At 48.2% G+C, this 16,411-nt stretch overlaps 1 protein-coding gene across 1 annotated transcript in view; it reads right to left on the reverse strand.

Moving 5' to 3' along the window:
- Positions 1-16,411, reverse strand: part of LOC146805830 (uncharacterized) — a 497,986-nt gene that overhangs the window by 87,476 nt on the left and 394,099 nt on the right. Inside the window, exon 11 of the mRNA XM_085623825.1 lies at positions 4,272-4,341. Within this exon, the coding sequence (XP_085479951.1) occupies positions 4,272-4,341 (70 nt within the window). The remainder of the gene's footprint in view (positions 1-4,271; positions 4,342-16,411) is intronic.

The following is a 16,411-nucleotide window of genomic DNA, read 5'->3' on the forward strand; positions in this document are numbered from 1 at the left end:
ATATATGTATGTACTTTCTGGGCTCTGGTGATGAGCCCTAGGACTTGTCTGCTTCCGCTTAGGGACTTTTTTTTCTTTAACTGCCTCTATTTAACTGTCTTTATAGAACACGACCAGCAGAGGTCAGTAAAATACCAGAATTGCTTTCTGCTGAGGGCCTTTCTTTTTTAAATTTTTCTGGCAACTGCCTCTATTTAACTTTCTTGATAGAAAACGACCAGCAGAGGTTAGTAAAATACCAGAATCACTTTAGCATTCTCTCGATTCCAGTCCATAGAAATTGTCTTCCATGAGCACCCGTAGACAATAATATATTTGTCAAATCTTGTATCTTCAGTGATATGACCACCGAAGGCTCTGCTTTTATATTAAAAACAGAGCTTTGGACTATACCATTTCCTGCTGAAAGGCAATATTTCTCTTCATGTGTTCCCATACCTGGCGTGTCACGCAGTTTGGTGCTTACCTTACCTCCATGTTAAAGAACAGTAGATGTTTCAGCACCCAGGCTAATGTGCTGCATAGCTAAATACATATAAGGTCCCATTGCAAATGCTTGTTATACCTGGTGCCAGCCTTTCTGTGGGAGAATTCCCTGACCTACTCCTGAAACTGGCTCTGATCAGAAGTTCCCCTTCCTGTGGCCCTGGTTCCAAACTGCCTAGGGTGACAAAAGGCAGGGCAAGCCCGGTGTCAGGTTCCTTTGTGTGTGTGCTACAGGCAGGGTCCTCTGAAATGAAATCCTGGCAGGGGGCAGCTCCACCCATGCCATCCTGTCTGGAAGGCCCTCTCCCCTCACACCTAGGTTTCCTTTGTCTCATTGTCTGAAAGCAATACACAAACCCCAACAGGAGAGCCATTCAGTCAGGTGGCCCGGGACACTGACAGATAGGCACGTACAGTGGGCTTAAATAACAAAAAAATGCCAACTTTCTAAATGTGGCATTTTCAGAATTTTAACTTTAAATCCGGCTTTACCATTAAAGGGTTTTTTAAATTACAAGTTATTTGAGAGTGAAGATACTATCTTTATCTTCTCCCAATCTGGAGTTAGCACGTATTAATAAGATAACCCAGTTTTACATACAACAGTGTAATAAATCTTTTTTTTTAACTTGTTTTATATTGGCAGTACAGGAAAAGCATGTAATGCAAAATATAAAGTAGATATAGGCGCATTATGAACAGTTGATACAATAGTGAGTGTAACACAATCATCACTCATCAAGTATAGTGTTTACATTTCATGTTAACCAGACATATAGCTTATACAAGGCACTAGCAAACAGATAGCATCAATGGAAGAGCACAGTACACAGTCACTAGCAAATAAAGGGCTTATTACATATTCGCTTCTGTCTCCACACTGTCCGGTGTAGCAGTATTCGTTATTCGCAACCAATTCACAAAGGACTCCAAATGTCTTTTGGCCTGAAGGCAATAGTCATTAACTCCCAAAAGGTTGCAAGTTGCTCTTGGCAAAATGTGGCATCAGTGATCCAATCCTTCAGTAAGGGAGGGCACGGCCTGCCCCATGTCATGGCGATCCTACATTTAGCCAGGAAGAGTAACGTAGCTAGCAACCTACGCACACCTACAGGGGTCTCCTTTACATAGCCTAGTATCCCAACTATTGCCGTAGGTTGAATAGGTATCATGAGTATATCACTTATGGTGTTAAATATGGCAGGCCAGTACGCTGCTATCTACGGGCAGCTCTAGGTCATATTTAGGAAGGTAGCCTGATCTGTGTGGCATTTCCAACACTCAGCATTAGGTCTGAGTCCCATGCGAAATAATTGCGTTGATGTTCTATAGTATTGGTTAAGGAATTTAAGCCTGAGTTTATAGTTTGGGGATAATTGCTCCAACTGTGCACAGCAGAATTTCCATTCTTCCTCCGTGACGTGTGGATTCAACTCAGTGTTCCATTGCTCCCTATATTTCCAAGTTGTCACTGGATGATGTGTTTGCATGGAGGTGTAAAGACTAGTTATAAGCTTTTTTGCTGAGGGGGTGGTAATGATATTTTTGAGTGCCTTTAATGGAGGCGGTGAGTCTGCGAATGAATTATGCATCCTGCGACAGGTTGCACGAATACGATGATAGAGCAGGATGTCGGAGAATGAGGGAGGAGGTGTGTCAGCCGGCGTTGGGAGTTCAAGAAATTCCTCCTCGCGATATATGCCTAACCTCTTATGGTGCCCTGGTACTCCAATGGGGGCAGTTGTGGATTTTTGGCCAGAATGATCGAAGGGGCGTATAGTATGGGTGCATGAGCTCTACGTCGAAGATTATCCCAGGCCCACCTCAACTATGTAATACAACTTTAGGAGTTTTTCACTGCCAGGACATGTAAAACTTAAACACACATGTCCCACTATTAAATACCCTTTACCCTGCCCTATGAGCCTTTAGGGCCTACCTTAGGGGCGACCTCTAAAAATGAAGGTTTAGGTCTGGGAAAATGTGTATTTTGCCAAATGGACATGGCAGTTTAAAGAGGCACTACAGGCTGCAGTGGCAGGCCTGAGATGTTTTGCAGTACTACTTCAGTGCATGGCACAAGGAGTGCTGCTGCCTACTAGAAGAATTTCATATACAGGTCCTGAATACAGGAAGCACCATTTAGTAAGGGGCTTACAAGTAAACAAAATGTGCCAATTAGGTGTTGGCCAATTATACCCTGTATTAAGGAGACAACACAAGCACTTTAGCACTGGTTAGCAGGGTTAAAGAGCACAGAGTGTTAATGCCAACAAAAACGAGTTCAGCAAAATAAGGGAGTGAAAGCGAAAGGTTAAGGGAATACCACAGTGAGGATGTCAGGTCTAACAAAGGGGCAGGCCCAGGTGTTAGCTACATGTACCTGTGACAAGGAATGCACTTTTGAAGTCAATCAAGTCACTGGTCACAGTCCCAAGGACATCCTGTAAAGGAGGGAAACTCCCTCCCCACTCCCAGAGCCTCTTCTATACTGTCTGGGATCTATACACATCTCACTACATGGGAGTCCTCAGCTGCCAGGTGATAGTTGGAAAGCACAGAAAGGCTTTAGAGGTTTTAGATAGGGAAATTGTAACTTTTCAAAAGCACCTTTTGCTTAACAGACAAAATTGGATTTTACTATTCGATTGGCTTTTGAATAACTATATAAATGAGCCCCTGAATTATCTTTTAGCAGCAACATAAGCATTTATAAAATGTAACAATGTAGTCCAGTGTTTCCCTGTGGAAGCAGCCAGCTTTACTACAGTGAAAATAAAGTTTGCTGGTATTTCACTTTAAGGACATGTTAAGGACAAGGAGATGTAAGACACAGCATACACATGAAGTTGATCAGTTCCTTCCTGTCTCGTCTGTCATTCAGAAATGATATTCTTCAGCCCATTCTACCCTTCATTTTGCCAGGACATTTTCTGGCATCTCTAGAATTTATGATGCTTATCTGCATATTTCCTTTCATCCATCCTCCCTCGATTCTATAAACACGTCCAACTCCAGGTACTTCTATTAGGCCTGGCATCTGTTCTCAGATAATTCATGAAACTCTTGAAACCTTTTGATGGATCTGCTTTATTTAAAGGGCATTCAGGGGTCTTCATATCTGAATCTGGATGATTTGTTTTTCTGTGTATCTTCTTTTGCCCACTAGTGTGAGGATGTTCAGTAGGTTTGCAAGAATCTTCACTCCCAGGGGTTCCTCATACAGCTGGCAAAATCACATCTTGTATCTTCACGGGACCTTCAGTACATTTGGGAAGTGTTTTGCACTGACTTTTGACAAACCTTCCTCCCTCCAACAAGAAACTTGGAGTTAATATCCCAGTTGTCCACCCTGCTGATGTCAGCCACAGCTTCTGCTCAGAACTGGCTGGGGGTTCAAGTTGAGATGGGTGCTGTCTGCTGGTGTTTCCTCAGGCTTTCCAGTATCCTTACCTCTGCCACAATGTGGATGGAATACCATTTGCCAAACCCTTAATCAGGCCCTACAAATTCCCGTGGAAGATTCGAGTTTGGCTGCAGCTTCTAGTGTGATAATCAAGTTTTGGGCAGCACCTTCCACTGAGGTTTTCTTGAAATTCAAACAAGAATTACCTCATGCATGGACAACAGTGCTTAGGTGTGCAAGAGGGAGCCGATTTTAAACTTTTTCAATTCATTATCTCCATTATATTTCCTTCTCTTTACCACTGGTTGTATAAGTAATTTTTACTATTTTCATTTCTCATATAAAGCCCACAAAGCATGCCTAATTAAACAAAACTTACAGAACTTTAAGGATTTAAATGTCAGTTTCGGTTTCGATGGTGTCATTGCTTTAAGGACACGTACAGCTCCCTGAAAGAAACATAATGTAGGGTATTATTTGAAAATGCAAAAATAGGCAACTTTCCATTAGATAAGACATCTATATATATTTTTTGGAGTTTATGAATTAATATAGGCGCAACATCAGCAAGTTGAAGAAAATCACCGTATTGCTTTTGTTGTGCTTTGCTCTTCTCTAGTAATTCCTGCACAGTCCCTCTCCCTTTTAATCAAACAAATATAGGCTCTCTTGATACAGGATGTCAAAAGTTTAGGGACTCTTTTGTGTTGTGAACGTCATATCACAACAATAAATGCACCTTACTGGTTCTGTTAATACAGTTTTTTTTCCTGTTCATGGGTCTCAAGCTTGAGTGAGCCTGACATGGTAAGCTGTGTTTTTCACACACGGCTGAAGCTTTCTGGTATCTTGCCTGTCAAGGGTTTTGTGTGGGTGCAAGTGATGTAAAATTTGCAAGTAGCTTATCTGTATCATTTATGAAAGTTTATTTTTTATTGTGAACTTGGAAAACGATATCATCTGAAAGACAGAGAGGAATTATATTATTATTGCCATTCTTATCGTGACTCTCTGTCTGAAGCAATATCAGCTAACAGACAGAGTCATGATAAAAAAAAACACAATTGTTGACATTACTATCTTGTCTCCCTGTCTGTTAGCTGATAGTGTTTTCTACTGGTAAGCTGCACAGCAATGCATGCAAAAAAAATAACAAATATTTTTTTAGAAAATAAATTCATTGACAAACATTTTGGAGTTGGGAACCACTTTCTTTAGGGGGGATTTATTATATAATCTAGCATGCTGAAGATGATAACTTTAGGAAGGGACATGCTTTATAGCTGTGTAAAGTTGAAGACATGTGTAACGGTGCAAAGTCACCCAGAGTGACGCAAACCAATTCAAAGTGTTTACATTTAGAATTTACTCAGTTTTAGGATGGTAAGTCGCGTAAAAGTATAAAGCGTCTCATGAGTGATACATCAATCAATCAATCATGTCATTTGTATCGCGCACTACTCACCCAGAAGGGTCTCAAGGCGCTTGGGGAAGGGTGTCTGCTACTGCTCGAACAGCCAGGTCTTGAGCTGTTTCCTGAAGGCGAGGTGGTCCTGGGTCAGCCGCAGGTGGGTGGGCAGGGAGTTCCATGTCTTGGCCGCAAGGTAGGAGAAGGATCTTCCTCCGGCGGTGGCTTTCCGAATGCGCGGCACGACGGCGAGGGCGAGGTTCGTTGAACGTAGCTGGCGGGTGGGCGCGTAGAAGGTCAGTTGGTCATTGAGGTACCTTGGGCCCTGGTCGTGGAGGGATTTGTGTGCGTGGGTGAGGAGTCTGAACGTGATCCTCTTGTTGACAGGGAGCCAGTGTAGGTCTCTCAGGTGGCTCGAGATGTGGCTGCGTCGGGGGACGTCCAGGATGATTCGGGCGGAGGCGTTCTGGATGCGCTGGAGTTTCTTCTGAAGCTTGGCTGTGGTTCCGGCGTAGAGGGTGTTTCCATAGTCCAGTCTGCTGGTGATGAGGGCCTGGGTGACCGTCTTCCTTGTCTCTGTCGGAATCCATTGGAAGATCTTGCGGAGCATGCGGAGTGTGTGGAAGCAAGATGAGGAGACTGCGTTGACTTGTCTGGTCATTGATAGGGAAGAGTCCAGGATGATGCCCAAGTTGCGTGCGTGGTCTGTTGGCTTGGGTGCGGTGCCTAGGGCTGGCGGCCACCAGGAGTCGTCCCATGCGGCGGGCGATTGTCCCAGGATGAGGACTTCCGTCTTGTCCGTGTTCAGCTTAAGGCGGCTGTTGTTCATCCAATCGGCGACGTCTTTCATCCCTTCGTGGAGGTTCGCCTTGGCGGTGTCGGGGTCTTTGGTGAGGGAGAGGATCAGCTGAGTGTCATCGGCATAGGAGATGATGTTCAGGTTGTGATTGCGAGCGATGGCAGCGAGGGGTTTCATGTAGATGTTGAAGAGAGTGGGGCTGAGCGATGAGCCTTGCGGGACCCCGCAGATGACTGTGGTGGCCTCCGAGCGGAACGGCGGGAGGCGTACTCTCTGTGTCCTTCCGGAGAGGTATGAAGTGATCCAGTCCAGGGCCTTCCCTTGGATGCCGGTGTCGTTGAGGCGTTGGACTAGGGTGCGGTGGCATACAGTGTCGAATGCAGCGGAGAGGTCTAGGAGGATGAGTGCCGCTGTTTCACCGTTGTCGAGCAGGGCTCGGATGTCATCAGTGGCTGCGATGAGGGCGGTTTCGGTGCTGTGATTGGCTCTGAATCCAGACTGCGATGGGTCGAGGGAACCGTTCGTCTCGAGGAAGGCGGCCAGTTGCTTGTTGACGACCTTTTCGATGACTTTGGCCGGGAAGGGAAGGAGCGAGATGGGGCGGAAATTCTTGAGTTCGGCCGGGTCCGCTGTTGGTTTCTTCAGTAGTGCGCTGAGCTCGGCGTGCTTCCAGCTTTCCGGGAAGGTGGCTGTGTTGAAGGAGGTGTTGATGATGTCTCGGAGGTGGGGTACGATGGTTGGGGCCGCTTTGTTGAAGACGTGGTGGGGACACGGGTCGGTCGGAGATCCGGAGTGGATGGTGTTCATCGTGCTTGTCGTGTCTACGGTGGTAACCTCGGTCCATGTCTGGAGGATGGCAGCTGGGTGCGTGGGTTTGATCGACGGGTGCGTGGGTTGAGTGCCGAAGCTGTTATGGATGTCGGCGATCTTGCGGTGGAAGTACGAGGCGAGGGAGTCGCAGAGGTCCTGTGAGGGGGTGATGTCGTTGTTGCCTGTGCTGGGGTTGGAGAATTCCTTGACGATGTGGAAGAGCTCCTTGCTGTCATGGGCGTTCTTGTCCAGTCGTTCCTTCAGAGATTTCTTCTTTGTGGTGCGGATGAGCTGGTGATGTCTGCGGGTGGCGAGTTTGAGGGCGGTCATGTTGTCGGCGGTCTTGTCGAGGAGCCAGGTCTTCTCGAGGGTGCGGCAGGCTTTCTTGGAGTCCTTGAGTTCGTCGGTGAACCAGGGAGCCTTCTTGCTTCTGGGCCTGGTGATTGGGTGCTTCAGTGGGGCGAGGGCGTCAGCACTTGTGGTCAGCCACTGCGTGAGGTTGCGGGCTGCTGTGTTGGGGTCCGTTGTCCTGACGGGTGGGTTCCGGCTGAGGGAGGTGGTGAGTTGTTCGGTGGTGATCTTGCTCCAGTTCCTGTGAGGAACCTGCTTCGGGTGGTGGTGGACCGTCTTCTTTGCGAAGCTGAAGTGGACGCAGCTGTGGTCGGTCCAGTGGAGTCCGGTGGAGTGGCTGAAGGAGACGTGCATGCTGGAGGAGAAGATAGGGTCGAGCGTGTGGCCGGCGTAGTGGGTGGCTGTGTTGACCAGCTGCTTGAGTCCGAGGTTGGCGAGGTTGTCCAGCAGGGCGGTGGTGTTGCGGTCGTTGTTGTTCTCCAGGTGGAAGTTGAGGTCCCCGAGGAGGATGTAGTCGGTGGAGGGGAGGGCGTATGGGCTGATGAAGTCCGTGATGTCGTCGCAGAACTGTGGGCGCGGTCCCGGGGGTCTGTAGATGAGGGTGCCTCTGAGGGTCGTCTTGGGGTCGGTGTGGATCTGGAAGTGGAGGTGTTCGGCGGCGCTGAATGTGTCGATGGAGTCAGTCGAGATGCGAACGGTGCTCTTGTGTACGATGGCGATGCCTCCTCCGATCTGGTTGATGCGGTCCTTCCTGATGATCTTGTAGCCGTCCGGGATGGCAATGGCGACGTCGGGGGCTGAGGAGGCGTTCATCCAGGTTTCTGTGAGGAAGGCGACGTCTGGAGATGCGGTGTCGAGGAGGTTCCAGAGTTCAACGGCGTGGCGGTGGACGGAGCGGGTGTTGAGCATGATGCACTTGAGGTGGTTGTTGCTTCCAGTCCTGGTGGGTGCGGTGCATGTTCGGAGGCAGGAGAAGTTGCAGGATCTGCAGACGAAGGGTCCGTGGGTGCGGCGCGGGGATGCTCGGTAGCATCCGGGTGCTCGGGCGGTCTTGAGTGCGATGAGTGCGGCGAAGTTGTAGGTCCTGCGGGGGGACCGGCGGGCGCAGGGGCCAGGGGGTCTGGCGCTGGGCGCGGTCCAGGCACGGACGGGCGCGGACGGGCTTACCTTTGGTGCACCTTCGGCGCTCAATCGGCGATCCCGCTGCGCGCGTCCGCTGCGCGGTCGCTCAGGGGGCGTCATAAATAAGGAGCCGGGAGGGAGGGTCAGTCAGGAGGCGGGAGCGGGGTGGCCAATGGGCAGGGCGGGGAGGCGGGACTGCAGGCGGGAGCAGGAAGGAGGAGACCGGGGCAGCGGCGGCGGGAAAAGTGGAGGGGGCGTGACCTGGTCAGCGGCGGTGGTCAGCGGGCGTGAAGGGGAAGCTGCGGCAGGCAGAGAGCGGCAGGCGGTACCTGCGAGGTCGCAGGCAGCAGGCTGAAGGCGGCGGCGTGGAGGAGGTGAGTGGTGGTCTCCAGCCAGCGCTAGGCGCTAGGCAGCGGTAGGCAGCGCTAGGCGCTAGGCAGCGCTAGGCAGCGCTAGGTGCTAGGCAGTGGCAGGCAGGTAGGCGGCAGAGCAGTGGAGTGGGAGCGACCGGCTGTGGGGGCACAGGGGGTCACACTGACCAGCCCACCACGGTCCCCTTAAATAAGGAGCCGGGAGGGAGGGTCAGTCAGGAGGCGGGAGCGGGTTGGCCAATGGGCAGGGCGGGGAGGCGGTACTGCAGGCGGGAGCAGGAAGGAGGAGACCGGGGCAGCGGTGGCGGGAAAAGCGGAGGGGGCGTGACCTGGTCAGCGGCGGTGGTCAGCGGGCGTGAAGGGGAAGCTGCGGCAGGCAGAGAGCGGCAGGCGGTACCTGCGAGGTCGCAGGCAGCAGGCTGAAGGCGGCGGCGTGGAGGAGGTGAGTGGTGGTCTCCAGCCAGCGCTAGGCGCTAGGCAGCGGTAGGCAGCGCTAGGCGCTAGGCAGCGGTAGGCAGCGCTAGGTGCTAGGCAGCGGCAGGCAGGTAGGCGGCAGAGCAGTGGAGTGGGAGCGACCGGCTGTGGGGGCACAGGGGGTCACACTGACCAGCCCGCCACGGTCCCCTTAAATAAGGAGCCGGGAGGGAGGGTCAGTCAGGAGGCGGGAGCGGGGTGGCCAATGGGCAGGGCGGAGAGGCGGGACTGCAGGCGGGAGCAGGAAGGAGGAGACCGGGGCAGCGGCGGCGGGAAAAGCGGAGGGGGCGTGACCTGGTCAGCGGCGGTGGTCAGCGGGCGTGAAGGGGAAGCTGCGGCAGGCAGAGAGCGGCAGGCGGTACCTGCGAGGTCGCAGGCAGCAGGCTGAAGGCGGCGGCGTGGAGGAGGTGAGTGGTGGTCTCCAGCCAGCGCTAGGCGCTAGGCAGCGGTAGGCAGCGCTAGGCGCTAGGCAGCGGTAGGCAGCGCTAGGTGCTAGGCAGCGGCAGGCAGGTAGGCGGCAGAGCAGTGGAGTGGGAGCGACCGGCTGTGGGGGCACAGGGGGTCATGGGTATTCCTACTCAACCACCCATGTTTTGAAACAAAGCCCAGGTACCAACTCAACCACCCATGGTTTTGATGCAAAGCACTATTTTTTAACATCTGTAGACAGGGCATTTAGCAAAAACATATGCTTCTTTGAGGCAGGTGCAAAGAAGGAGATACGTTTTCTTTTCCCCTAAGGTTTCTAACTTTGCATGTGTGTTGATTGGAGCTATGAATTAGAGTAGGAAAGGACTCTGACAAAGCCTTTGTAACATCTATAATGGCACCCTCAGATGACAAGTATCAAGGTTCATACTTGCCTTAACACCAACTACTTAAATTTAAACTCCTTATATGATTTACTGTTATTTAGTATGAACACAAGTTATTTTAGAATATTGTATACATTTCCTTGTTTCTATGTAGTGTGAATTTCTTTTTCTCAAATAAATAAATATGACACAAAGTTAAACTCCAACAAAACTCAACTTCCACTTTTCTCACCTAAAAACAACCCTCTACCAATCCAAGATTGGCTCAAGGATTAGGATGCCCTAAATTGTTCTTTCACACTATCCAACTCCTTAAAGTCCTTGGGCATCACCCTGGACATAAACATATCAACGAAGGACCACATCAACAACTCAGCCGAAGGAGCCCTTTACACACTAAAACATCTCAAGAAAAGCAAACCGTTCATTCCCACTGATGAATTCAAGTCAGTAGTGCAATCTCTAGTCCTCTCAAAACGCCATCTGCAGAGAAACTCAGAAAAATCACTGTGCCCCATAAGCACAGTTCTCAACACGGCTGCCTGGCTCCTGACAGGTTTTAAATGGTTTGAACACATATTACCGGCCCTCAAGAACCTCAATTGGCTTCCCATTGAAAGAAGATTTATCCAAAAGACTGTTTGCCTCACCCAAAAAGCCCTTCATGAGCATACCCCAATTATCTAGATACCAACTTTCGAAAGCACTTCTTCTCATACCTCCGAAACTGAAAATTTACTTCCCAAAAAGAAATACCCCCAGACATGCTCATTCTCTGGAAATGCTCCTAAGATCTGGAACTCACTCCCTAGAGACCCCCGCTGCAACCCCTCCTTTTTCTGCTTCAAACAGGACCTTAAATACCTACTGCTCAACAAATACTTCAACACACACAAACTGAGCAATGTTCTGAAGGCTCGCACCCAAACCGACTGGACCCATTGTGGCGGCCGATTGATTGTTTCAGCTGTCTACTATGTAATTTACTCCATTAACTTATGCTGTTCTGATGTCTGCATATTGTAACTACATTGACTGCGTAACGATTTTCTTTGTCTGTATATATTTATGTACTTCAATCAGACGAGCTTGCATTTTAACTAAAGCGCTTTGATATCTTTGGGTTTAGCTAGCGCTATAAAAAACCTTAAAAAAAATTTATACGTGCAACCTAGATTTTTTCTGCTCCAGAAATGAGTTAACAGGATTGTATCAAGCGAGTAGATGATTTGCTGAAGTTACCTTAGTCTTACTGAACTCTGATTCAATCCCCACATTGCTTCAGCGTGGTTCTCTCTCTACTAGTGCCAGGTGACAGATACCTGTCTCATCCGCCACTACTTCACCTTCTATCACTGCCATTAACTAAGGACTGGTGATGAGCAGCAAGAACATGAAAATGCATTCACACCTGCCATAGAACTCCTGATGAAGTAGTGGTAGGGGAGGTTGTAAGGATCACAGTACAGCATTGCTCTGTGGGTTTGTATGCATGTGTGCTTGTGAGTGTGTGAGAGAGATTTGTGAATAGGTGAGAGTTAGAGAAACCGAGTGCCTGCTGTCTGCATTGCTCAGCCTTGCAGTATCCCAGCTGGCAATGATCTGACATATACATCAGAATATGCATGCCACCTGGTGACCTCTCTTGCATAATCGGACTCCCAATGATGTTATGGCACCCACAACTGGCATAATGGTGATAGTTCATTGTATAATGGAGGTACTTCTTGGCATAGTATGGGCATGCATGGTAAATGTGATGCCCATCCAACATAATTGTAGACCTGACATATTAATGGCCAATATCTGCCTACTGTGAACCACCATCGCATGATCGTACATTGTGATTATTATTATAATTCTTGGCATAATGGTGTTATTTCCTGGCATGATGATGGTGGCCAATGCATGATGGTGGCCTGGCCACCCTAGCTCAATGCAGACCCTGGCATTAAGGTGGTAATTCCTGGCATTCAGGCGACACCGAAAGAATGATGGCACCAATTTCTGAAATAATATTAGGACTAGCATCATAATGATTATTCTTAGCATAATGTGGGCATTGATTTTACGATGGTTCTCCAATTGGTACAATACTTGTATTCATTTATTGCATATTATGGGCATTATTGGAATGAAGATGTTCACCCCTTGTGTAATGCTGTCTCTGGAAAAGAAAAAAAAACATGGAAATTCTTGGAATTTTATGGGTATCCATTGCATGGGGTACCCACCTCTACCTAATGCTGGCCATGTCCTATTGGTGGTAGTTACTGTCATAGTTCAGGCTCCCTTGATTTATTGGGCCTAGCTCTTTTATAATTCTAGCACTAGACGTTGATTAAGTCAGCTATTCCTTGCATCATTTTTTTTATTTTTGCATGCTTTTGTTTTTCCACTGGCATTAATTTGCATGGTGGTAATGACTTCTGGAACATGCTGCCCCGGAAATAATGGTGGCAATTCTAGGGCGGAGCATAATCTAACTTGTACTGACATACACAAGTAAATATGAACATTATTTTACCTCTTGAACCTCTAAAACAATTATAACAAGTCCCATCTAACTATTCACCTAGGGCCAGATGTATGAACACATTTTTCCATAGACAGAGATACATCTGGCCCCTAATCACTTATCAGCTTACTTATTCACCCATTCATGCACATACATATTCTTCACTTTAGGCTCTGTTCCCACCCTTTCATACAACCATCTGTCCATGAACTCACTCGCACAACAAAAAAAACAACAATTACATTCATCAATTAGTGGTAAAAATGTGTATTTCTCGAATCTGTTGTAGAGCAGCACTTCTGTGACTGCACCCTAGGTCACAAATTTCAACAATATAATAAAGTGTGTTTGAGTTGTGCAGTGCTTAATTGCAAAAAAAGAAGTGCTGGGGCCCTCGTCAGGAGGCCCCGGCAGTTAGCACCACACAATGCCACTGTACTTACACACTTACTAACCATCACACTGCTACAAGTGTGACAATTCAGACTGTTTGAGGCCGCCAAAGCTTTAAGAATGGCTTGGGTGGTAGGTATTAGTTGTTTTTAATGTATATTGAATTGTTGTTTTTAATATATAGTTTTATTCAGCAAATATAGCCATAAACAAAATGCCACAATGCAGCGCACAGTTAAAAAACGAATTTTGCACAGAGTGCAACCATAGAAACTGTATAAAACTCAATAAAATCCTAATACAATATACAATGAAAGCTTTGCAACTCTATAAAAAAGCTCTTAATTCATCGCTGAATAGGAAAAGGGTCACATGTACATTAAGGTGCCGATTACGATCCGGTAAAAGCCGGGTACGAACCGTCGGTCGGAGAGTTTTCTCCGTCCGACTCGTACCCGGTCGGAAAACTTTACAAACATGGAATTACGATTCGCACGGAAACACCATTTCCGTACGAATCGTAAAAAACACCGACCGACGAAAATATACGTACGAATGTGATCCGGGAATGCTGCGATGTGACGTCGGGACGCTTTCAGGCAGCGTTTCACGACCCAGGAAGTACGATTCGAACCGACAGCAGTCCGGATGGCGATATTTTCACGGCACCCAAAAAGTGCCGGAAAAGCGAAGTACGGCGCGAAACGACCAGAGTAGGTGGCCCGGTACACGTCGTACCCCCCCCCAGCCCCCGTATGTATGCGCCGACCCCCCCCAGCCCCCGTACGTACGTGCCGACCCCCCCAGCCCCCGTATGTATGTGCCGACCCCCCCCAGCCCCCGTACGTACATGTCGAACCCCCCGTGTATGTACACCCGTGTACGTTCGAGTCGTACCCCCACCCGTGTATGTATGGTGCGTACCCCCAGCGCGGGGGTACGACTCGAACGTACACTGGTGTACATACACAGGGGGTACGACACGTACACGGGTGTACATACACCGGTGGGGGTACGACTCGAACGTACACGGGTGTACATACATGGGGGGTACGACACGTACACGGGTGTACATACACGGGGGGTACGACACATACACGGGTGTACATACACGGGTGGGGGTACGACTCGAACGTACACGGGTGTACATACACGGGGGGTACGACACGTACACGGGTGTACATACACGGGGGGTACGACACGTACACGGCTGTACATACATGGGGGGTACGACACGTACACGGGTGTACATACACGGGGGGGTACGACACGTACACGGGTGTACATACATGGGTGGGGGTACGACTCGAACGTACACGGGTGTACATACACCTACGTACGGGGGCTGGGGGGGGTTGGCGCGTACATACGGGGGCTGGGGGGGGTCGGCGCGTACATACGGGGGCTGGGGGGGGTCGGCGCGTACATACGGGGGCTGGGGGGGTCAGCGCGTATGCGGGCACATGTCTCCATGGTTGCTATGGGAGTTCGGTGCGGACGGTGTTTTTTCCATACGGTTGTAACATCGGATGCACGGGATGGATCGTAATTCCGCGGTCGGACTTCACTTTTCACATTTGTACGGTAAATCGTCCGAGGACGTGTCGGACACAATTTCCGACCCGGGGACGTGTGGGGAATAATTCCCAATGCGATTCGTATGGACTTTTTCCCATGCGAATCGTAGTTGGCAGTTTGTACGGCACTTGTACGATTCGTACGGTAAAAAGACCGGATACGAGTCGTACGGGGAATTTTTTTACCGGATCGTAATCGGCACCTAAATATACATTTCTACATACATACAGACTTCCAATAATTAAAAATATTCTCAGGTCATGGGTAAAGTCGTATTTCTACCCCAAACCCATTTCAGATTATATTATCAATTCATTCAACGACTCCTGTATTGCAATTCAAAATCTTCCTATTGCACATGTCACATTTAAAAATCTCATATTTATCAATAGGCTAAGTGCTTGCTCCCTACTATCAGTTTTATAGGCAATAAAAATAGGTTTTAAAAATAATTTCCGTTCTTCCAGAAACCACAAACAATCCAGCAAAATATGTGGGCCACTGCATTTTACTTGTAATCCACATGTGCACAGACCCTGTTCGTTCGTCATTGCAGATTTCATCTTCCAATCAGCGTTACATGAGTTCAAGCCAACTCTAAATTTCAATACTGTATTTCTAAGCTTCGAGTTTGGCATGGCCTCAATATAGGGGAACATCTGGTCGTTAGTCCATCTGTTTACCAAGAACTGGATGGACAATTTGCTCCCCCGGCAACATAAATCTTCTTCTCGGGCCATAGTGTTGATATTATCACGTAGCACCTGCTTGGGAATCTGCTGCCCTGATTTCCATTGATCTAAGGAAAGCCTAGCGCATAACTTATCTAACTTATGTCTAGCTTGGGACGCCCAGTTAAGTTCACTTTCCTCTATTTATCTTTTACAAAGGTTTGATATCTTGGGGGCCCTTCTCCATTCAATCTCTGCAAGGAGCACAATGATGCTTGCATTCCCTGAAAATTCTAGGTTTTAAGTTGGCATTCCACTCTTACAACCTGTATCATAGTTGACGGAGGGTGAGCAAGGAGCTGTGTTATGCCTTTACCCTCCTCTAAATTCCAATCCAATTTGCCACCTAAGAATAAAACCTCTACACCATATTGGGATTGTGGGCAGACCATTGCATTAAAAGCTGAAAGAATTGGCTGCCGGGAAGGGCCTCCATACTTCTGCTTAAATTGTTTAAGGCCCCATACTAAAGAGAGTGCCTTTGATTTTAATGAATGTATGTGATCCCTCCAATTTAACTTGCTGTCGAACCACATACCCAAATATTTATATTTGTCCACTTCTTCGCCTCTGATCTCTCCCAGTTTCCAGTAAAAAGAGCTCTTTCTTTTACCCAGCACCATCATTTTAGTCTTTTCTAAATTAACCGTGAGGCGTTTTTTAGACAATAATCATTAAAAGTGTCCAGTTTTTTTGCAAACCCAACTCTGACATGTCACGTTATCACTAAATCGTCAGCGTATAGCAGACATGATATATGCCCCCCACCCCATCTTAGGGCTTAATCCACCAGCCTTACTCAGTATATTTGGTAAATTAGAAAGGAACAAGGAGAATAACAGTGGGGCCAATACACAGTCCTGACGTAGTCCATTCTTTATCTGAATTTTCTTAGATAAAGTTCCAACTGTATCCAAAATTACCCTGGCCCAATTCAGTGAATGCATTTCCTAAATTAATGAAAGTACAGTCTTGTTGATTCCGAGCTTTGCTAACATAATTCACAGTAGACTGCGGTCTACTGAGTCGAAAGCGGCTCGGAAATCAACAAAACAGCAGAACAGATTGCCTCGCACTTCCATTGCCTTTTTTGCCATTGCCCATAAACTAAGGCAGTGGTCTATAGTTGAGTGGCCCTCTTTGAACCCA

Source organism: Triturus cristatus, chromosome 8 (genome assembly GCF_964204655.1).
Source record: "Triturus cristatus chromosome 8, aTriCri1.1, whole genome shotgun sequence".
NCBI classification, from domain to species: domain Eukaryota; kingdom Metazoa; phylum Chordata; class Amphibia; order Caudata; family Salamandridae; genus Triturus; species Triturus cristatus.